Consider the following 18,835-nt stretch of genomic DNA (forward strand, 5'->3'; position numbering starts at 1 on the left):
GACTGAAGTTTGGCTATTAAACGTGAAAATATGGACGGTATTGCAGGAAAGATTATCGTAAGGAAAGGAATTATTTTTATGAAGTGGTTAGTGTGAAAAGTGAGAGTGCGAAATTTTTTGCACAACGCCCAAACCTATACAACTTGAACGAAAGCTAGCAGCCAAAACAACTAGGTCAACTGGATGCCCGACTGCATGTTATTTACCATCCACATGACTATAAAAGCCCAGGAACGGAGAACAAAAACCATCAGTTGTTTACGCAACTTGCAAAGTACAACATGAAGCTGGTAAGGCTTTTATTTTTAATTCTACTTATAGTTGAAAAAACTCCGAACTTAAAACTAATGCCGCGATTTTCCGACAGTTCTTTGTCGCCGCATTTTTGGCTGTTGCTGCCGCCGTACCATCCAGCTACAAACCGGAATACAAAGCTTCTAGCTATCCTGCCTAAGCTACCCTGCACCAAAATATTCTTCATCAACCTACCCTGCACTAATCTACAATAAGGATAACAAATACGCCGACATTACCATCACTAGCCAATCTGACGAGCGCAACCTCAATGGCAGCAGCCAATGGAGGTAGGCGCATTACCTTATACTCACCAACGTATAGTTTAAAAGTATTCGTATTTTAAAAAATTAAATTCTATTCTATTCACCTACAGCTACGCCCAGTCTGACTACACAACTCGTGAAGAGTCTCAGGTCCAGAAGAAGATGCAAGGAGTCACCTACGATTCCTACGGCAAAGGATCGTACGGTGGAATCCTAGGCAACACCAATAAAGGGTCTTCTTACTGGGTTTCTTCTGAAGACCAAAAATTCACCTTGACCTGGGCCGCTGATGAAGTCGGTTTCCAGCCCAAAGGAGATCACTTGCCCGTTGCTCCTGTTCACGAATACGAACTTCCAAACGCCCCTGTCCATATCCCTTTCAACGGCAAAGGCTACAAGATCTACTAAATTAATGAAACCCTCAGTTGATTAAATAATTCAAAGTCATGTTTTCTATGCCTTACGCCTCTGTTGCTTTCGATGTAAAAATGTGGAATTATAATTCCGATACCTTCTAGCAAATGTGTTCGTTTGCAATTTTATGTAGTTCTTCATGAAATTGGGTTTTTGCGTCGATGCTGTGTGCTCGGCGTTGATTTGTCGTGGAAGAATACTAGGATACGACTGACTTATATGTAGGTGCAACATGATGTGAAACCATGCTGGATACTGAGCAGAAACGGACGGAGAGATAAGCACTTAAAAAAGTGCTTAATGTAGTAACTAATCAAAATTATTGGTCATGTTCGATTATCGGTTTACGATTAAAATTTTAAGTGTCGAGTCCAAGGTTCCTCTTTCAATAACCCTTGGTATTAAATAGGGAATTTGCTGAAATAAACTAATAACGAAAATAGCTATGATGTAGATCTCGTTTTTTTTATTACTTTACTCCTCTATTATTAAGATGCACCCTAATGGATACTTTTAGCCGCCTTAAACATTAAACAGATAGATTTGTATTACGCCATACCTACGTTCTTCTATTTACTGGCTTCCTGTGAAACGAAAGGTTCCTCCTTTTCCTCCCAACTAAAAATCACGATATATTTCCTAGCTCGTTTCTATATCCTGTAAACATTAAAACTCCGTAAAGACCCATGCAGGGGCAATTGGAACACCGTTTTCCAATGCGATTTTCGTATGCGAGTCCCCCTTACCGTGGTGTACTAGCATGGTGTAACAACTCTTCGTTATAACGGCCTATCTCGGCTGAAGCCTGTTTGTGGTCTACGTTACATATAGTCAGAGACGCCTACTTGCCGATGTTGAGGTAAACGGTAAGGGCTGCACGTACTTAAAAAAGTCCAAACAAGGGACTTGTCCCATTGCTCATTACGTATCAGAATTATCTTTCCTGATTTAGCAGCTGCGTTGCTTATGTACTTCATTACTTATTGACGCTCCGTAAGGAAATAAAAATGAACAACATTTTTTACTTTTGCATTCTGTTCAGACAGATTTATATTGTCAGGGATGTTTCTTAAATTATCTTGTTCAGAATATTAAAATAATGGCAATTCCAAGTAAACATCGCCACAATCTTACTGGAGTCTCAATCAGGTTAAGTTGTTTCATCTGAAGAAAAATCAGTTGGTGTAAGGCCTATGAATTCGATCGGATTTCGGCTACGTGGCGTGGAGTCTGTGCTTGTATTCAATTGTACTGTATGCCTAAATTGTAATAAATTATCAACTTGGATTCAATGGGATCTAAATCTTAACTTATTGTACCTTCATAATTCAACAAACAGTTATCCTTGGGATTGAGATAGAGATCAGGCTCTGGAGTTTCCGTCTCAGAATGAATAGAAACATTTTGAGTCAAATGGTAATTACACGATTGGCACTAGATGTTGGGCAAGGGCATCAATTAGACAAGTTATAAATAATTTGGTAAAGTTTCCTAGAAATGTATACCAATTAACACAACTGGAGGCAAGTGCATTTTTCCCGATCCAAAGAAATATAAGCTGGTGTATGCCCATCACCTCAATCAGATGTGAGCTACTGGGTGGTCTTATTCGTTTAGAGATCAGTGGATGGAACACATGATCTTCCATTTTGAATGAAAATGTTTCTTCTCAACTGAGGGAGAGGATACAAATGAGAATATTAGCAAATCATACAGATAGGAGAAAAGGTCATCATCATTTACGTATGGAGTTTACCTGGATTAGTATTCAAAGTTGCCAATGGTTGATGATTACTCTGGCTGTTGGAGCAGGGTCTGCGAGTAAGACATAATAATGATAAGAAAGCACACAGGGACAACATAACCTAAATATACCTAGAAGGTTTTTCTTCGGGAAAACTGTTTCCTACTTATCGAAATTATCCTTTATGGATGGAAGAGTGTTGCAGAGCCATTTACTTGATTACCCCGAGTTTAACAACCATCGACGAGGTACAATTTACTTGCCATTTTTCGAAGAACACTATCAAAGCGTTAATTACACGACGCCATTAACGTTTCCAGTGCGAATAAAATGGCAAACCGTTGGTGAATGATCTAGTTCCTAAGTAGTTCCGATGGTGGCGTTGGCTATATGTAACCTCAATTAGGCCACACCCATCTCCTCCGAAACAGGCTTCATTCGAGATAGGCCTTAAAATGGAGAGTTGTTACACCATGCTAGCACACCATGCCCTTACCAGAGTCATAGAAACCTGGTTGCTCCACGCTGTCTGTAAATGCCTGTCTGGGTATGCTGGGACTCGTGGTTGAATTTTGGCAGTTTAAAAGCGAACCTAGCGGATTTGGTGGAGTACTACATAAAACCAACCAATGAGCTGTGTCCTGCCAAAATTTCAACAGCCAATCATAGCAGACGCGCAAAAACGGGGGAAGTTGAAAAGGAATCAGCAGGTGTAGAACAACCTCCAGCGTTTTGTACTTGGAGTAGTCGGATGGCCAAGTCAAGCGTGTCTTTTAAGCATCGCGTATTACAAAAACGGCCCGTCATTGCGCAATACCTCCTGATCCAAAAACTAAATTGCCAGACAGGCCGAATATCCCAAACCGTGCTCCACTTTCCATTGTTTGGTAATTAATATAGAATTAAAATGAGTGGAAAAAACAGTGGAAAGTGGCACCTAGCGCCGCGCGTAGCCAGCTTACGTTACGAAAGGTGAAAAAAGAAAGACTGATAATAGATACGAACTCGGTTCTACCGCATTGCAACCATGAGTGCTATCCACTATACCGTTCTGCTGTTGTAACATGAAGCCTCTTTACCTTTTTACTATAGGAAATCATGATATCTGTAAATCTACTCAACAGATGGCTCTTTAACGCTGCGAGCTCCGCCCACAAAAATCGCTGAAATTTCAACCTCGAGTCCCAGCATTTACCATACAGCGTGGAGGAACCAGGTTTCTATGACTCTGCCCTTACTGTAGTCTGGCAACGGTGTTATAGTGCTATGCAGCGTATTAGCCGAAACTACCGAAATTCATTAAATAATCTGTAGTTACTACATAAATTTATAAAATATCTTAAAAATAAAGATAAAAATAGTTTGTATTACTGTAAAATTTCATCAAACTACGTATCCCAGATGCTGAGATATCGTCATTTTGGTTTCTTCATCAAAATGGGAGCTTCCTTATGGGAAAACACACGTTAAAATTGCCCAGACGCCCTGATTCAATTGCCCAGAAGGATTGGCAATTGATACATCTTGGGGTACCCCCAGTTTTTTACCCATAACAGATGTTCAACTGTGCCGAACTACACCAAAAAAATTATTTTTATGTAGCTAAGATAATTGGCTACAAATCTATATACTTTTTGGCTTAGTTAGACGATTTTTGCCATCATGGGAAACAAAAATGAGTTTTTTCTTCCAACCACGCCCTACCTCTCCTAATATCGATTGTATTTATAATCTTGCTAGAAGGCTAAACACATTTTTTGCAGTCCCAGTTCTTACCATGGATCAGTGTCCACAAACTATGCATGTTTTTCATAGCAAGAAATACAGACACATAATTCAAATAGTCCCTTTTAGAAACTGTTAGGTGTCTGGTGTAATGAAGTCACCAAAATACAACTTTTTATTATATGTTATCTTCATTGTTTATTTTTTTTATATTAAAATTATATACTATGCTCTATATTTAAAGTATACATTATAACTATAGTAATTCAAGTGTCATTGACATTTCCTTGAATTCTATTTTTATATTATACTTTACATCCTGCTTATTGCTGATTGGATGTGCTGGGTGCGTAGGACGTCACGCCATGCATTTCTATGAATAAGAAATGCGTGTGCGACATTCCGCATCCGGAGTCATCTGACGGAAATGCTATGTTTCTCTCAATCTTGTGGAAGTATAAAAGAATGCCTTTTTGTTCCCATAAGCTCGCTCGCTTCAGTTCTACAGTTCTTCAGTTCTCTTCAATTCTCTTCAGTTCTCCCTTGTTTTAGTTCCAGTTCCAATTCTAATTTTCATCCTTAGTGCTACAAGTGCTGTTTACTTCCTAAAATCTAGAGTTAAATTTGTATCTGATTCAATAATTATTGTGAGTGCTTCTCGTCGCTTCTTGTGCGACCGATAGACTTATTATCTTTATTTTTTCCGTATAACATCTATCATATCTATTTTATCTTCGCCACGGCGGTGACGGTAAGACTTCATTCGCATAACTCCATTTTATATTTCCGTTTCCCATTTATATCGTATAATTGTGTATTCTTTTAATATCTTTTTTGGCCTATTAGAATTAAATATATTTGGCATTGTGGTAACGCCTTCCGAGTTCATTTTCTTATTACAATTTGTGTTTAATAACGTAAACTCATTCTTTCAATTGCTAAAAGAATGCTTTACATAATGGTGGCAGCGATCTATCGAACTCACCCACAATGACGGATACTATTTTTACTAGTAGGCCTAAACTTTTTCGCACACCTGTATCCGCTACTAAAAGTCCTATTGAGCCAGTTATTCAAATTGACGAAGCTGTAGCCAGAACTCTTAATTTTGATAAAACTTCCACTTCAAATCTTGCTGGATCTGATAAGTTTACGGGTAATAAAACTTCGAGAAAGGCAACAGAAACTATTAGGAAATCTGCCTCTCCTGTTTTGAAGCCTAGTGCAATTCCAGATAATCCCCAAGAAAGTTAAGATCGAACTCTGCGTATGAGTTGATAAAGCCAGTAGACCTTTCAAACGTTCGCAAACCACGAGCCCAACGTAAAGCTGATACCTCGACTGTAAGAAACTCTCCTTCCTTCATAGCCCAACTAGTAAACCATCTTTCACCCAAGAAAACCGTTTCCACAAACACTTCCCCAACAAACGCTTTTTTGAACACCGTCTCGGCCCTTTTTCAAAAAAAGAAGACAACCAATGGAAGACCAACTCAACGTCAATCTCCAGAATCTGTTCCAAGAAGTCAAGACGAAAAGGAACAGCATCTTCCAGCTACCGAACAGCCAGCTACCGTTCCTACTGCTAGCCATCAAGAGCCTCAAGGAGAGGGAGAAGGACTTCCAATTGAGCGACCCGAAAATCTGGGATCACCTTGTCGCGTTGATGCGCGACATTCAGAGGAATTACGACGCCGAAAAATTAACACTGACGGATTGGAAACAACCGAAGACACTTCTGAAGTACCTGACATCCATTCTGGAGGTGAAAGCCAGTGCACCGATCACGAAGAAGACGAAGAAGCCGACAGAGGAAATTGTGACGGAGCTCAAGGAAATTTTCACGCGACACGCGAGACAGGTTTTGACTTGCCTACACGGACAAATTTACAACATCATAGACCTGCAAGAGGTCACACCAACAAGACAGCGAGAACTTTTCAGGTTCGTTCCAAGACGGGACATCACCGACAGAGACGAGGACGGGAGATACGTCGAAATCATCACCAAAGTGAGCGACACATCAATTCATCTGGAGGAGATCTTGCTGGAGTCCCAACGAACGTTCCTGAAGGAAGTAGCCAACCTAGCGTCATACCTAAAGAAACTACAACTCATCAACAATTTGGAGGTGCTACAGCCGGAAATCATATTCCTTTTGGACAAACTGAACAATTTTCCGGAAGCCAACAACCCATTCTTCGCACAGCAGGCGAGCGACATCAAGCCAATAATCACGCAAACGGAACAAAAATTGAGGCAATCGCTGACGTTGATACAAACGAGACCAACGCAGCAGCAAAGCACGCCAATCCATCAAACATCGCCGCTGTCGGGAAGCATTCCGAAGAGGAAACGGTCGCGCAGAAGAAACTATCGTTCCAATCAGTTACAAACTCGAGCCCGCTTACTCAGCCGATCGGATATAACGCAGGAGGATCTAAGGCAATTCCGAACGACACTTCACAACACCCTCAGAATTCACCGGGAAGAACTTTGAATTTTCTAAGATTTGATCCAAACATGGCGGAATCTTGTTCTCCATCAAGAGCGGCCACGGTCGATGATTTGAACGATTTCCAAAATAATCAACACACTTTTTCCCGTTTACAGCTACTTCCCTCTTTTTCTGGAAATCCCCTTGAGCGTTTTGACTCCTGGTTAGAATTTTTTTTTTTTGAAAGTATAGTAGAAGGATCAGGTTGGTCTGAGGGGAAAATTATTCAGATGTTAAGGGCAAAATTGGCTGATAAAGCTTTCTCGATCATGCAGGCAACTTTGAAGGTTCATCCTCACAACTATGCTCTGATTAAAGAATCTCTTCTTGATCATTTTCATGGTGACGGAAATGCTGATTTTTATCAAAAGAAATTTAATAAAGCTAAGCGTAAGCCAGGGGAAAAGATTATAGAATATGCTCATCGTTTGCAGGATATTTTCAAACGCGCATATCCTGTAGGCTATTCAGAAGCGTCTTTCGCTATAATTCTTATGCAAAAATTTATAGAGGGGTTGGATTCCAAATTACAATCGAAAGTTAATATAAAGAATTTAAGAATTTTAATGATCTTATTTCTGCAACACGAGTGTATGCATTACGACTGGAAGCCATGGAAACGGATAGGGAAAAACATGATTTTATTAGGGCAGTGACTACACCGCCTGATACCAAAGACGCAGAATTCAAAGAACTCAAAGAAATAATATTGGAGCAAAAAGAATTCGTCAATAATGCCGTAACAAATATCAGACAGGGAAGCAAACAAATAGATGACCCTAAAACTGAGAAGGAGGAAATCAAGAGCGCACTTCTTGAACTAACGCAAGCGGTAAGGCAATTGCAATTTGATAAAAACGTATCAAGTGCACCCTATAAGAAGCAAGTTTCGTTCCAAGTTAGTAACAGTAACCAGGATACGAATTGGAGACCTCCTCAGCCGAATAACAATAACAATGGCGCACAAACTTTCAAAAACTTTCCAGATAGGCCTACAGCTCATAAACCCCCTTCTAACGATAAGCCTACACCGCCACAGCTGACTTGCAATTTTTGTGGATATAAGGGTCATTCTCAGACAGATTGTCGCAAATATCAACGGCAAAGTTTGGAACAAGCTCAGCCACCAATATGCTATTCATGTCGGGAAATTGGCCATAAATCAAACAACTGTCCAAAGGCAGAAAACCAGAATAGGCCTAACATTCCAGGTCCGCCTCCGAATCAGGGAAACCAATAGGTATCAACTGTAACTTCGGGTCAGTTGATAGGGAGCCTCCGTTTAAATCCCGACAAGTCGCAAAATTAACAACCATAACGAATGAGTCGACACCGAGAATTCCATTGAAAATTCATCAGATCCCATTTCAAGCATTATTCGATACAGGCGCGTCTAAGAGTATTATTCACGAGAGATTATTTAAGAAATTACCCCATAGAGGTCAAGTGATCTGCAGTCAACTTGATTTTGATTTATACGATGTAGGGGAGAAAAAAACTACACACGCTGGGAAGAGTTACTTTACCCGTACGATGCGGAGAGTCAGTTTTGGAACAAGAGTTAATTGTTACAAATGGTGTTTCTGAGGACTGTATCCTTGGATGGGACGCAATCCAGAAACACGGATTTCGGCTTGATGGAGAAGCCAAGAGCATTTATTTAACAAGAGATAAGCAGGGATCAGCTTTTTCTAGCATTCTGGACCTGGCACTTACTTCGGTCAAAAAGACGACGTTATCTCGTCAGACGTCGCTAGTAATTGCCGCGCAAATGAAAGGGTCATTTCCGTTTGTTCCGCCTAATACAGCTTTTATATTTACCCCAGCAGAAGATTTGCCGGCCGGCTTTTTTATTGAGGAGTTCGTAGGAAAAGTATCGGCAGATGGAAAATATAATATTCTGGTTGAAAATCATTCGTTAAATCAAGTCAAAATTCCTAGGGATACGAAGTTAGGTGGCATCGAAGTTACTACTCAAGCGATTGGAAAAATTTCTTTAAATAAAGTTGAGGACAGGCCTAACGTAGTAAAAGAGCCTATTGTAATTCCGGAAGTCGACCCTGAATTTCAAACACAGCCCACTAAATTATTAAATGACTTTCACGACTTGTTCGCTGCAAAAGATTCAGAATTAGGCAACACAGATCTTATAAAACATACAATTGATACACAGGGACGAGGCCTTATTCGACAACGCCCTTACAGAGTTACAAATAATCAAAGAAAATTATTGGAGGATAAGGAACAAGAAATGCTCAATGCCAATGTAATTCAATACTCGCATTCGCCATGGGCTTTACCTGTGGTTTTAGTTGAGAAAAAAAGTGGAGAAGTCAGGTTTTTTCGTCGATTATCGAAAATTAAATAGTATCACAAAGAAAGATTCGTTTCCTATACCAAGGATAAATGAAACATTGGATAAATTGTATGGGAAGAAATTTTTCACTACTCTCGACTTGGCTGCTGGATATTGGCAAATTCAGGTAGTTAAGCGTATGGCATTTGGCTTGTGCAATGCACCTGCCACATTTCAAAGACTAATGAATTATGTACTGAAAGACGTTTTGGGAAGTAAGGCGTTAGTTTATTTGGATGATGTGATAATCTTTTCTGATAATTTCGAAGACCATTTGAGGGATATTCGTGAAATTTTTCAATTGCTACAGGATGCAAATTTAAAATTAAAACTTAAAAAATGCCAGTTTATTAAACGATCGGTAAATTATTTAGGCCATGTCATTTCGACTGAAGGGATTAAGCCAGATCCAGGAAAATCGATAAAATAGTGAATTATAAAACACCTTCTTCTGTAGACGAAGTAAGATCATTTTTGGGATTAGCCGGATATTATAGGAGATTTATTCAAAATTTTGGATCAATAGCTAAGCCATTGACTAGATTAACTCATAAAGACCTTAGCAGAAAACCTTTTGTTTGGGGTACTAAGGAGCAAGCTGCCTTTGAAAAATTGCGGACTTCTCTCGTTACGCCCCCAGTATTAGTTTACCCCAATTTCAACGAAAATTTTTTTCTTTTCACAGACGCATGTGATTATGGAATAGGAGCGGTACTTTCGGAGATACAAAATGGCCACGAACATCCGATAGCATATTCTAGTAGACAATTAACGAAAGCTGAGACCAAATATGCCACTACAGAGAAAGAAGCTTTAGCAGTGATTGATGCAATTTAACATTTTCGACATTATCTTTTGGATAAGCCATTCGAAATTATTAGTGATCATCGTCCACTACAGTGGCTTAAGGATCAAAAAGATAACAATGGGAGATTAGGACGATGGGCTATATTATTAGCTGCGACCAATTATGAATTAAAGTATAGGCCTGGTCGTATTCACCAAAATGCTGACTGTTTGTCACGTTTAAAGGTGGCTAGTATTCAAACTGGAAAAATATTAAATGTATTTGTGTAAAGCAGTTAGAAGATGAACTTTGTATAGCTATTAGGAATTATTTGGAGAAAGGAGAGCTGGATGAAGTTTTTCAACAAACTAGGCCAGATTGGGTAAAAGAAATTGAATATTTTGAAATTATTGAAGGTACTCTTTATCTGCATGAGTTGCCTTTTCCAAATAGGAAGCGCAGCGAAGTAAATTATCAATTGGTGTTACCTGTATTGCTCCGCCATCTAGTGCTCAAGGAATTACACGATGCACCGATGGGAGGACATTTTAGCATTTATAAAACTTTTTTAAAAGTGAAAAATCATTATTATTGGCCTAACATGAGGAGCGATATTAAAGAATATTGCCAAGCTTGCGAAATATGTATAGCTAACACTTCCTCCACATATAGAGCACTTTGGCACCCCCATGAAGTTGCCAAAGCTCCTTTTCAAGTAATCGGTATTGACTTTTTAGGGCCTATTACTCCAATTTCGCCTAACGGAAATAGTTATATTTTAGTTATTACTGATTATTTTAGTCGATGGGTAGAAGCAGTCGCTTTAAAGGATCAAACTGCGTTAACAACAGCCGAGTGTATATATAAGACTATTATTGTACGTCATGGGATGCCAAAAGCAATTCTTTCTGATCGCGGGACCAATTTCACTTCAAAATTATTTCGATATTTTTGTAAGAAATGAAAGATTGATCAAAGGTTAACAACTGCATATTGTTAAGAGCTTTGCAGCTCGGCTTTATTTTCCTGACTTAACATTAATGTAACATAACAGAACATAACGGTACTCGCCATAATTCAACACACAGAGGTACTCGCCATAATGCATTTACATAAAGGTACTCGCCATAATTCAACATACAAACAATTCTCACTCAATAACTTATTAGTTAAAGATTAGATAAGCATACCGAGATGGGATCTTGTTTCCGTTTTACTCTCACAGATTAACTTACAACGTCAAGCGAACACACTTGAAACTGCTCACTGCCTCTTTCTTCTTCTCGCCTACGTTTTGTTACACATTTCTCTAGAAAACCAATGAAAATTGACGGTCGACAAGAGGACAAAGTAGTAAACGTTGGCCGGGATAGCGACGATTGCCCCCTTTAACAAATGCCCCCCCGGTTCGGCAACAGTTGCCCCCCGACTTTTGCCCCCCAAAACTAATGCCCCCCCCCTAACTAATGCCCCCTTAACTAATGCCCCCTATTCAACATAACAATAGCCCCCCCTTCCACATGCAATATGATAGACAATAAGTAAAACAGGTTTTATTATTGTCTTCTGCGGGTACATCGTCGACTGGGAGGCGTAATTGGGGAATCATCGTCTGCTGACAGGTGACGGGGTACGTTAACGATACGGCGTGAGCGACTGGTTACAGGCGTTATTTCGGCTGAAGGATCATGATCATTGTCGGCTGGCTCGACTGTAGGAGAAGCGTGGTTAATTGCAGGCGCTCTAAGAGTTCCAGCCAAGAATCGCCTTCTGGGTTGAATTGTTACCCTTTCAGTCGAGTCGGCTTGATTTTGTGTAATCAGCTGAAAATATAATTCAACGTCATTAAGATAAATTATAAGTTACAAATTAAATGCGAACTTACGTCTGGCTCAGTTAAATGCCTTGATTTTTTTAGAAAATCCCGCATAGAGATGGAACCCTCAATAAAATCCTTTTCGTTTTTTGATATGAAGTCATTCCGTTTTCGCTGCGAAAGGGGTTGTCTTCTGATTGTTCGTAGATTTTCTGACTCGGCTAGGTAATCACGAGCTTTAGAATCCTCTGCTTCCTTGATAAAATCTGAAAAATATGAATTGTTTAAATTGTCTTTCAGAATTGGACATATTAAATGCATTTCAAAATATGATAACGCCCACACTTACAGATGAAATCCCAAACATTAAGATGGGATTTTCCCATGCGGTCATTCAGCCACCGGTGCCACGATTCCACCAAATTATTGGTCCGGTTCACCAGGCCAAAAACACTGAAAACTTGCGGAGAAATTTCAACAATCCAGTAGCTAAGGAAATAGTTGTTCAGTTGCTTTATTCCTGCCTGAATAGCTGCACTTTCACGGCGGAGAACATCATGATAGTAGGCTTTTATATTCTGTTGTAAAAAAAAAGTGTAAAAATTTTGAAATTTCAATTTAAAATGTCAGGCACTTACTTGATAACCGGCCAAAATTTCATCCGACGGCAAAAGCGCTAGCGCGATAAGCTCCTTTACGTATTTCCCTATAACAGCGCGGTTCTTATAGGCACACTGAAGGCCATACTTTTGTATCCTTCTCCATATAGCCTGAATAAAATTTGATTAATTAAAGTGCTTGCAAAATATTCAAAAGATAAATATACCTGAGAGTAGTGAAAGAAGCAACCAACATGTTGACTTCCATGAAATGCGGCCGCCATCGAACCTTGAATTGCTGCCTCATAATCAGACATAATGAGATCAACCGAAATGTAGCGCTCAGGATGAAGCTCATCAAAAATATCGATGACTTTCTCTAGCACAGCATCATAAAGGATGCGTGATTTTCTAGTCATTAGAATGTACGCAAATGGGAATGCCTAATGAAAAACTTTGGTAAAATATCAGTTTACAGCTTAATTTTTTAATAGTTATTTACCAAATGACCCCTTGTGATGTGGATAGTGAAGAGCTGTTTGAATAATGCGGGGACTGTTTGGAAAGTTGCGTCAGCTTGAAGTTCGGTCGCTTCACTAAGTTCCGGCAGTAGCGTCGGTGATAAAAAGACCAATGCCTCTCCCTCAACCGTCTTCACCAGGCCTCTAAAAAATCTTCCACCACCAAAGGCATCCCTTTACAAGAAAATAGATATTGAAATTTTCTTAATAGTACTAATTTTTGGCATTACCTATAGTCCTGATACTCTTCAATCAATCCAGCTATTTCTTCTACGGTCTTGGGTAATTTTGGTTGCCTTCTCCTTTTTGATCGCTGCATCCGACGCTGCATTGCATCACCATACCCAATGTTAACTCCAGCATTTCTTTAATAAAAAATTGAATGATTAACATTTAATGATTTCCTCAATGAAGATGGACTTACTCTCTCCGAACGGCGTCAAACACAATCCGTGGTTTACGGCGATCCACAGCAGCAGCATCAGCACATGCGTTGACTACACGAAGCAACTGCTGTTCTTCCAGCTCGGGTGGATGATTATGCTTAGCATCACCGTGTTTGCTGAAAATAGCATCTTCAAGTCCCGACTTAACTCTCGCCTTGCACCCCCCCTGAAGTTTCTTATGGTACTTGCAGTGATATATGTTGTGCGTGGATCTGAAAAATTAATTTATTTAAGAATTACTGCTCAACTATGCTTGAATACAAAATCAAAATCTTACGTTTTCTTCTGTAGATGGTAAATAAATCCTTTCTCGGAGTTGTAACGGGTACCACTGTATTTAACTCCTTTAACGGGTTCAACCATAGGGAACTCGTCTTCTTCGTAAGACATTTTTAAAATTAAAAGAGTAGAAATATTAATCAGAGATGCGCAAGATGTGCTAGAGAAGAATGAATTGACATTTGTGACTTCCTACTTCCTATATATAGGTTTATTCGAAAAGGTTACAAAAATTACATAAGTCGGAAACCAATAAGAGTCAAAGAAGGAGAAAGGATGCAAAAGCAAAAAAACGGCTGGAACACACAAGGTAGGTAACTACAAACAAGCCTGTTTGCTGTGACATCCCCAAGGGAGCTGTGAGATATCCGAAGCGCGATCAAACGCATTACCCGACGCGCGATCAAACGCATGACCCGACGCGCGGATTGTTTATTTTACTTTTATTTTACTTACCTTTTACTTTCCATTTATTACTAAGTTTAAAGTACCAGCACTGTAAGAGCAACATTTTGTCATACAACTGCTTAATAATTGAGGGCAAGGAACTAGATGACCATGTTCTTCCTCTCATTTCAAAGCAATGTAAATAAAAAAAATTCATTTAATTATTTTATAGTTGTTGAATGCATTTCGCTATCTAAATATTTGGTTTAACAAATTTCTTCACACTGATACACCATGCACTTGGGTCCAGTCTTTAAGAAAGCAGAGAAATAAAGAAACATTAAAGACTAAAACCTGCATTGCAGCGCCTCTGGTGACCAAGTGTGAACTACACTTTCCGTCCAAAATCTCAGAACGGAGTTAACTTCAAGGGATAGGGAGGGATATTGAGAAAAATTATTGTTCAAAAAATAACATTAAATCTATATTAAGTAAGGAATGCTATATCTTTTGGGAAAAAAGAATTTTTTTAACTCAACTATTTAAGTATTTTATTTAAAATTTTGAAAAACCTCGTCTTAGCATTACGCTTATGGGGGAAAAACCGGGTGTGCCTATTTCGTGAACGAGGACCTACTGTCGGAAAATCCGACGTCCAACACTGTCCAAGGGGACGGTGAAGAGATAGACGAGTAGAAGCGGAGATGCGGGGCACTCGGAACCAGAGAGTCGGTTGCCGGGGTAAGTCCATCGTGAGGCGGGAACTAACCAAGAAGTTCCCGGTGACGGTACGAGAAAGACCGGTAGACGGTAATAGATGGAATGTAAGCGGGACTTGATGCTATAAGTCCCGACGATAGAAGTTGGAGACGCTTGACTATAATATTGAAATAACCGTACGTAGTTTACAGCTATGTAGGGCGGTCTCTGTCGAGCAAAGGCAGAAATGAATATTAAAGACGCCCGCTCTGGAGCCAGTTTTAGCCCAGAGGGAAGAGGTTGGTGCCGGAGGAGTAACCGACAGAGGGTCGGCCAAGGAGAGTTGGAGGTGGGAGGTCAGCGGCAGTTCCTGAGGCTGAAAAGGGTGACGGAACAACGGTGACATCTACTCCAGCGTTGATATTCATGTTCGTGCTATTATATATATCAGTCAACGGTGTTTTGTAAATTGAGTATATAAAGGCCGGTTTTGGCCGAGTATAATACACACGAGTTTCACCGAAGCCCCCGGAGTCGGCTCTTCATTTTCTGCTGGTAATTACTATCACGTTCCGCTTGTTATCACTTGTGTTGCTGCCCGTCGCAACTGGCCATCAAACTTCTGCCCGGCCGCGATAAGCTGCTTCTGCCCGTCAGCCCTCTTCATTCTGCCCGGCTCATTTTCTCGACGGCTACAACGAAGCTGCTTTTGCAACCGCTCTCATCCAGATTAGATCCTGTTTTTGCCGTCGCTTCACTTGGAGATCCGTCCGACCCGGGGGCACTCGACGCCAAGGATCACAAGTAATCTAGCGTTTGTTATTCGTGTCCGTCATATTGGCCGCGCCCTGTCTCGGCATCGTTTTTGAGGTCGTTGGCCTCCAGAACAGTTGTCGGGCGTCATTGCGGCCCAGTCCGCCAAGTCATAGTAGCACGGTGCCCCCACCGGCTGCCCAGACGTACCGCGGCTATTGCCTTGGGTTTCAGAGGACCCAGTACCACTACTTTACGCTGAGCCGGCAGACTCCGGCATTTGAGAATCGCCCGGCCAAGGGGCATATCTCAAATTGGTCCTTCGAACAAAAAAAAAAATAATAACAGAAACGTCCGTACATTCCATAACAGTGTCGGACAGCATACATCAGCAGCACCAGCAGGCGGTGTACGCAAGATTCCAACAACTCCTAGACTCAGAGGCTCGTGCTTACGAACTCTGGAAAGAGTTAGAACAGACCATCCCGAAAGGTGTGTTCAGGAGACTTCGCATCCCGGAGCCGTTCCCTGAACAACGTGCCAAGAGATCCGTGGAGAAAAAGAGTCGGCCAAACCCTTACACGCGACCGACCGCTCCGACTTTGGACTCGCCAGCCCAGTTCTTAAACGAACAGGAGAGGGAACAGCTAGCTGCCCTCACCAAAGTTAAGGAGTCACACTCCTCGGCAATAGCAGCGGCACAAAAGGCAGCAGAACGAGCCGAGGAACACGCCAGATTCCTGCTGGAGACAAGTAAGCTGAGACGCGATAAGGAAGAGCTTCAGAGAAGGGAGCAGTTATTGGAAAGAGCGCGCGGTGTCAAAGAGTTGCCGCCCGCCACATTTCAAGTACCGGTCCCTCCACCGACCCCCACGGTGCTGAGCCAAGAAATAAGTGACCTCGCCGCTGGACCTTCAAAAGAGCCAGCGAAAAAAGCGAGGTCCACATCAGGGATACCAAAAAGTTGGAAGAAATCTTCACCCGAAGAAAGGCTGAGCAGGCAACTATCTAAGCGACTGGCAAAAACAGGGATAGCTTCATCCTCCGAGGACGAAATCCTTAAGTCCCCAGTGCTTGTTTAATATTTGTTGTACTGTTATAATTTGTTATCAGGAATAAAACTATCTCTACTACTATCAAAAAAAAAAAAAAAACTCTATCACTATCAAAAAAAAAAAAAAAATGTCAGTTCCGTCAAGGAGAACGAGACAAGCGGTCACGGACCCAGAGGAGACGACTATCGACGAAAGATTGTCGATCGTCGAGGAGAAAGTAGAAAAAATATACAAGGCAGGCGACGGGTATCACTCTATGCTACACAAGAGAGTGGAGGTCGCGGAGAAAACAATCGAAAAGTTTATAACAGACATGGGAATAAAAATGAAGGCAATAGAGAAAAAGATAAAAGACATGGAGGATTTAGAGGGAAGATTGGCGGCAATATCAGAATTGGTGAAAGAAATAGACGGGAGAAGTAATAAAGCGTTGAACTCTGCAGCGAAATTAATCGAGCAAGCGAAAGAAAGCTTTTCGATGAAGGAACAAATCCCGGAGATCGTGGAGGGAGTGAGAGCAGAAATAAGGTCAATCGTGGAGAGAACGATAGAAGACAGCCTGCCCGGCCTAGAGGATAGTCCGATAAGACGACAAGAGCCTTTACGGGCTTCGTCAAGGGCTGACTCCCCACTAGGGACGCGGGAAGAGTTACTTGAGGATCGGGCTCTGATAAAAAGGGAACTGAAAGACAGTATTGCGTTGGCGGAAGCCGACGCTGAGAGTAGACAGAAATACATAGACAAGGCCGAAGCTCGGTGGGTGGCCATCGTAGCGTTGAACGAAAAGCTTGCCGCAGTCTCTACGGCAGCCGAGAAGGCGAGTGACAGAGAAACAGAGGATAAACTGAGAGAAAGAATGAAAAAATTAAGAGAGAAATACAAAAAGTGCGAGACTCAATCGCCAGTAACCAGAACGGCGCTACCTCTACCGACGTTTAACGGAGAGATCACAGCGTGGAAAGGATGGAGAGCGATGTGGACGGCGTATGACGCCGATCCAAGATTGACAGAGGCGGAAAAATTCCAATACCTGCGGACAAGCCTGAAAGGTAAGGCCGCGGAATTGATATCGCATATACACTTTGATGAGAACCAATATCAGGAAGCAATGCTGAAATTGGAAAAGAGATTCGGGGACACAGAAAAATTAAAAGCCCACTACGTAAACGAACTGAAAAGTCTCGTGGCCGTAAGACTGGGAGACTCAGCAACGATCAGCCAGTTGAAGAGAATCTTTGACGGATTGACAAATGCAAGAGCCGCCCTGACGAGTCTAAAAGTGGATATGGGCGGCTATGGAGAATACATCGCGGGGGACGTGTTGAAGGCACTGCCTAAAGCCTTAACCTCGAGATGGTGGAGAGACAAATGGTTCGATGAGGATCAACCGACATTAAAAGCCATTCTCAAAGAGCTTGATCGAGAGATAAGGCTAAGAGAGATGGAGGAAGATCCCGTGAGCCAGCCGCAGAGCCCGAGAAGGGAGCCTCAAGAGAGGGGAGGTAGGATGACACCCTGTTGTTTTTGTCAGCAGAATCACATACACCACAGGTGTATGGTAAATACCCCGCAATTCAGACGAACGCTCTGCGAGCGAGAGAACCGTTGTTTGAAATGCCTCGGCAGATCGCATCGGACGGAACACTGCGTAGCCAGGGTCCCGTGTAGGAATTGCGGGAGTATAGACCATAGCCCAGCGCTGTGCCTGTCAAGACAGAGACAATACGGGCCAGTCAGATCACAGTCCCCGCAAAGGCCGATGAACAGATCGGTAACGATAGATACCAACGTGAATTGTGCGCAGGCAACCTCGATCGGACTGCCCACGTTCACGGCGGTATTACAAGGAAAAAATAACAGAAAAATAAAAGTGCTAGGCCTGATAGACTCGGGGAGCGAGAAAACGTTCATCCGACAGAGTCTGATCAGACGATTAAAAGCGGACGAAGAAGATGAAGGAGAGATAAGAGTGAACACGTTTGGGTCAGACCAAGCGGAAAGATCAGTGCTAAAGACCTATAGCATATGGATGATTCCCGAAAGACAGGGAAAAATAAAAATTAAAGCTACGGCGATAAAATATGTGGCGAAAGCAACCCCTAAGGTCCGGTCAAAATTAGTGGAGATTTTGACGGAACAGGGGGAGAAGGTCGCGGACGAAAGACATTTGAGGGCAGACAATAAAACAGAGTTTGACA

General features: G+C 41.5%; 3 protein-coding genes across 3 annotated transcripts in view; 1 reads left to right on the top strand and 2 right to left on the bottom strand.

The window, feature by feature from the left end:
- Positions 1–281: 281 nt before the first annotated feature.
- Positions 282–968, top strand: LOC132088331 (larval cuticle protein 65Ab1-like). The gene is made up of 4 exons (XM_059497000.1): positions 282–290; positions 368–435; positions 522–584; positions 671–968. Exons 1-4 carry the CDS (start codon positions 282–284, stop codon positions 966–968), a joined length of 438 nt encoding a protein of 145 aa, XP_059352983.1.
- A 10-nt stretch (positions 969–978) lies between these two features.
- The window catches only part of LOC130685752 (compound eye opsin BCRH2-like), a 50,736-nt gene continuing 32,879 nt past the window's right edge, over positions 979–18,835 (bottom strand). Inside the window, exon 6 of the transcript XR_008999661.2 lies at positions 979–990. The gene's annotated coding sequence lies outside the window, so the exon portion shown is untranslated. The remainder of the gene's footprint in view (positions 991–18,835) is intronic.
- LOC130685753 (uncharacterized) lies at positions 12,622–13,854 on the bottom strand. Its single transcript, XM_057509077.1, has 7 exons — positions 13,742–13,854; positions 13,443–13,676; positions 13,249–13,383; positions 13,000–13,192; positions 12,840–12,940; positions 12,725–12,795; positions 12,622–12,668 (listed from the first exon to the last, which is right to left on the bottom strand). Exons 1-7 carry the CDS (start codon positions 13,852–13,854, stop codon positions 12,622–12,624), a joined length of 894 nt encoding a protein of 297 aa, XP_057365060.1.

This window comes from Daphnia carinata, chromosome 9 (assembly GCF_022539665.2).
Source record: "Daphnia carinata strain CSIRO-1 chromosome 9, CSIRO_AGI_Dcar_HiC_V3, whole genome shotgun sequence".
NCBI classification, from domain to species: Eukaryota; Metazoa; Arthropoda; class Branchiopoda; order Diplostraca; family Daphniidae; genus Daphnia; species Daphnia carinata.

Excerpts from the sequence above, each read along its gene's own strand:
- LOC132088331 (XM_059497000.1), top strand. Across the intron at positions 436-521 it reads TACAAACCGGAATACAAAGC|CGCCGACATTACCATCACTA; the intron begins TTCTAGCTATCC and ends GGATAACAAATA. Across the intron at positions 585-670 it reads AATGGCAGCAGCCAATGGAG|CTACGCCCAGTCTGACTACA; the intron begins GTAGGCGCATTA and ends ATTCACCTACAG.
- LOC130685753 (XM_057509077.1), bottom strand. The coding sequence starts at position 13,854 with ATGTCTTACGAAGAAGACGAGTTCCCTATGGTTGAACCCGTTAAAGGA. Across the intron at positions 12,941-12,999 it reads ACATCACAAGGGGTCATTTG|GCATTCCCATTTGCGTACAT; the intron begins GTAAATAACTAT and ends GTTTTTCATTAG. Across the intron at positions 12,669-12,724 it reads GCTTCTTTCACTACTCTCAG|GCTATATGGAGAAGGATACA; the intron begins GTATATTTATCT and ends AATTTTATTCAG.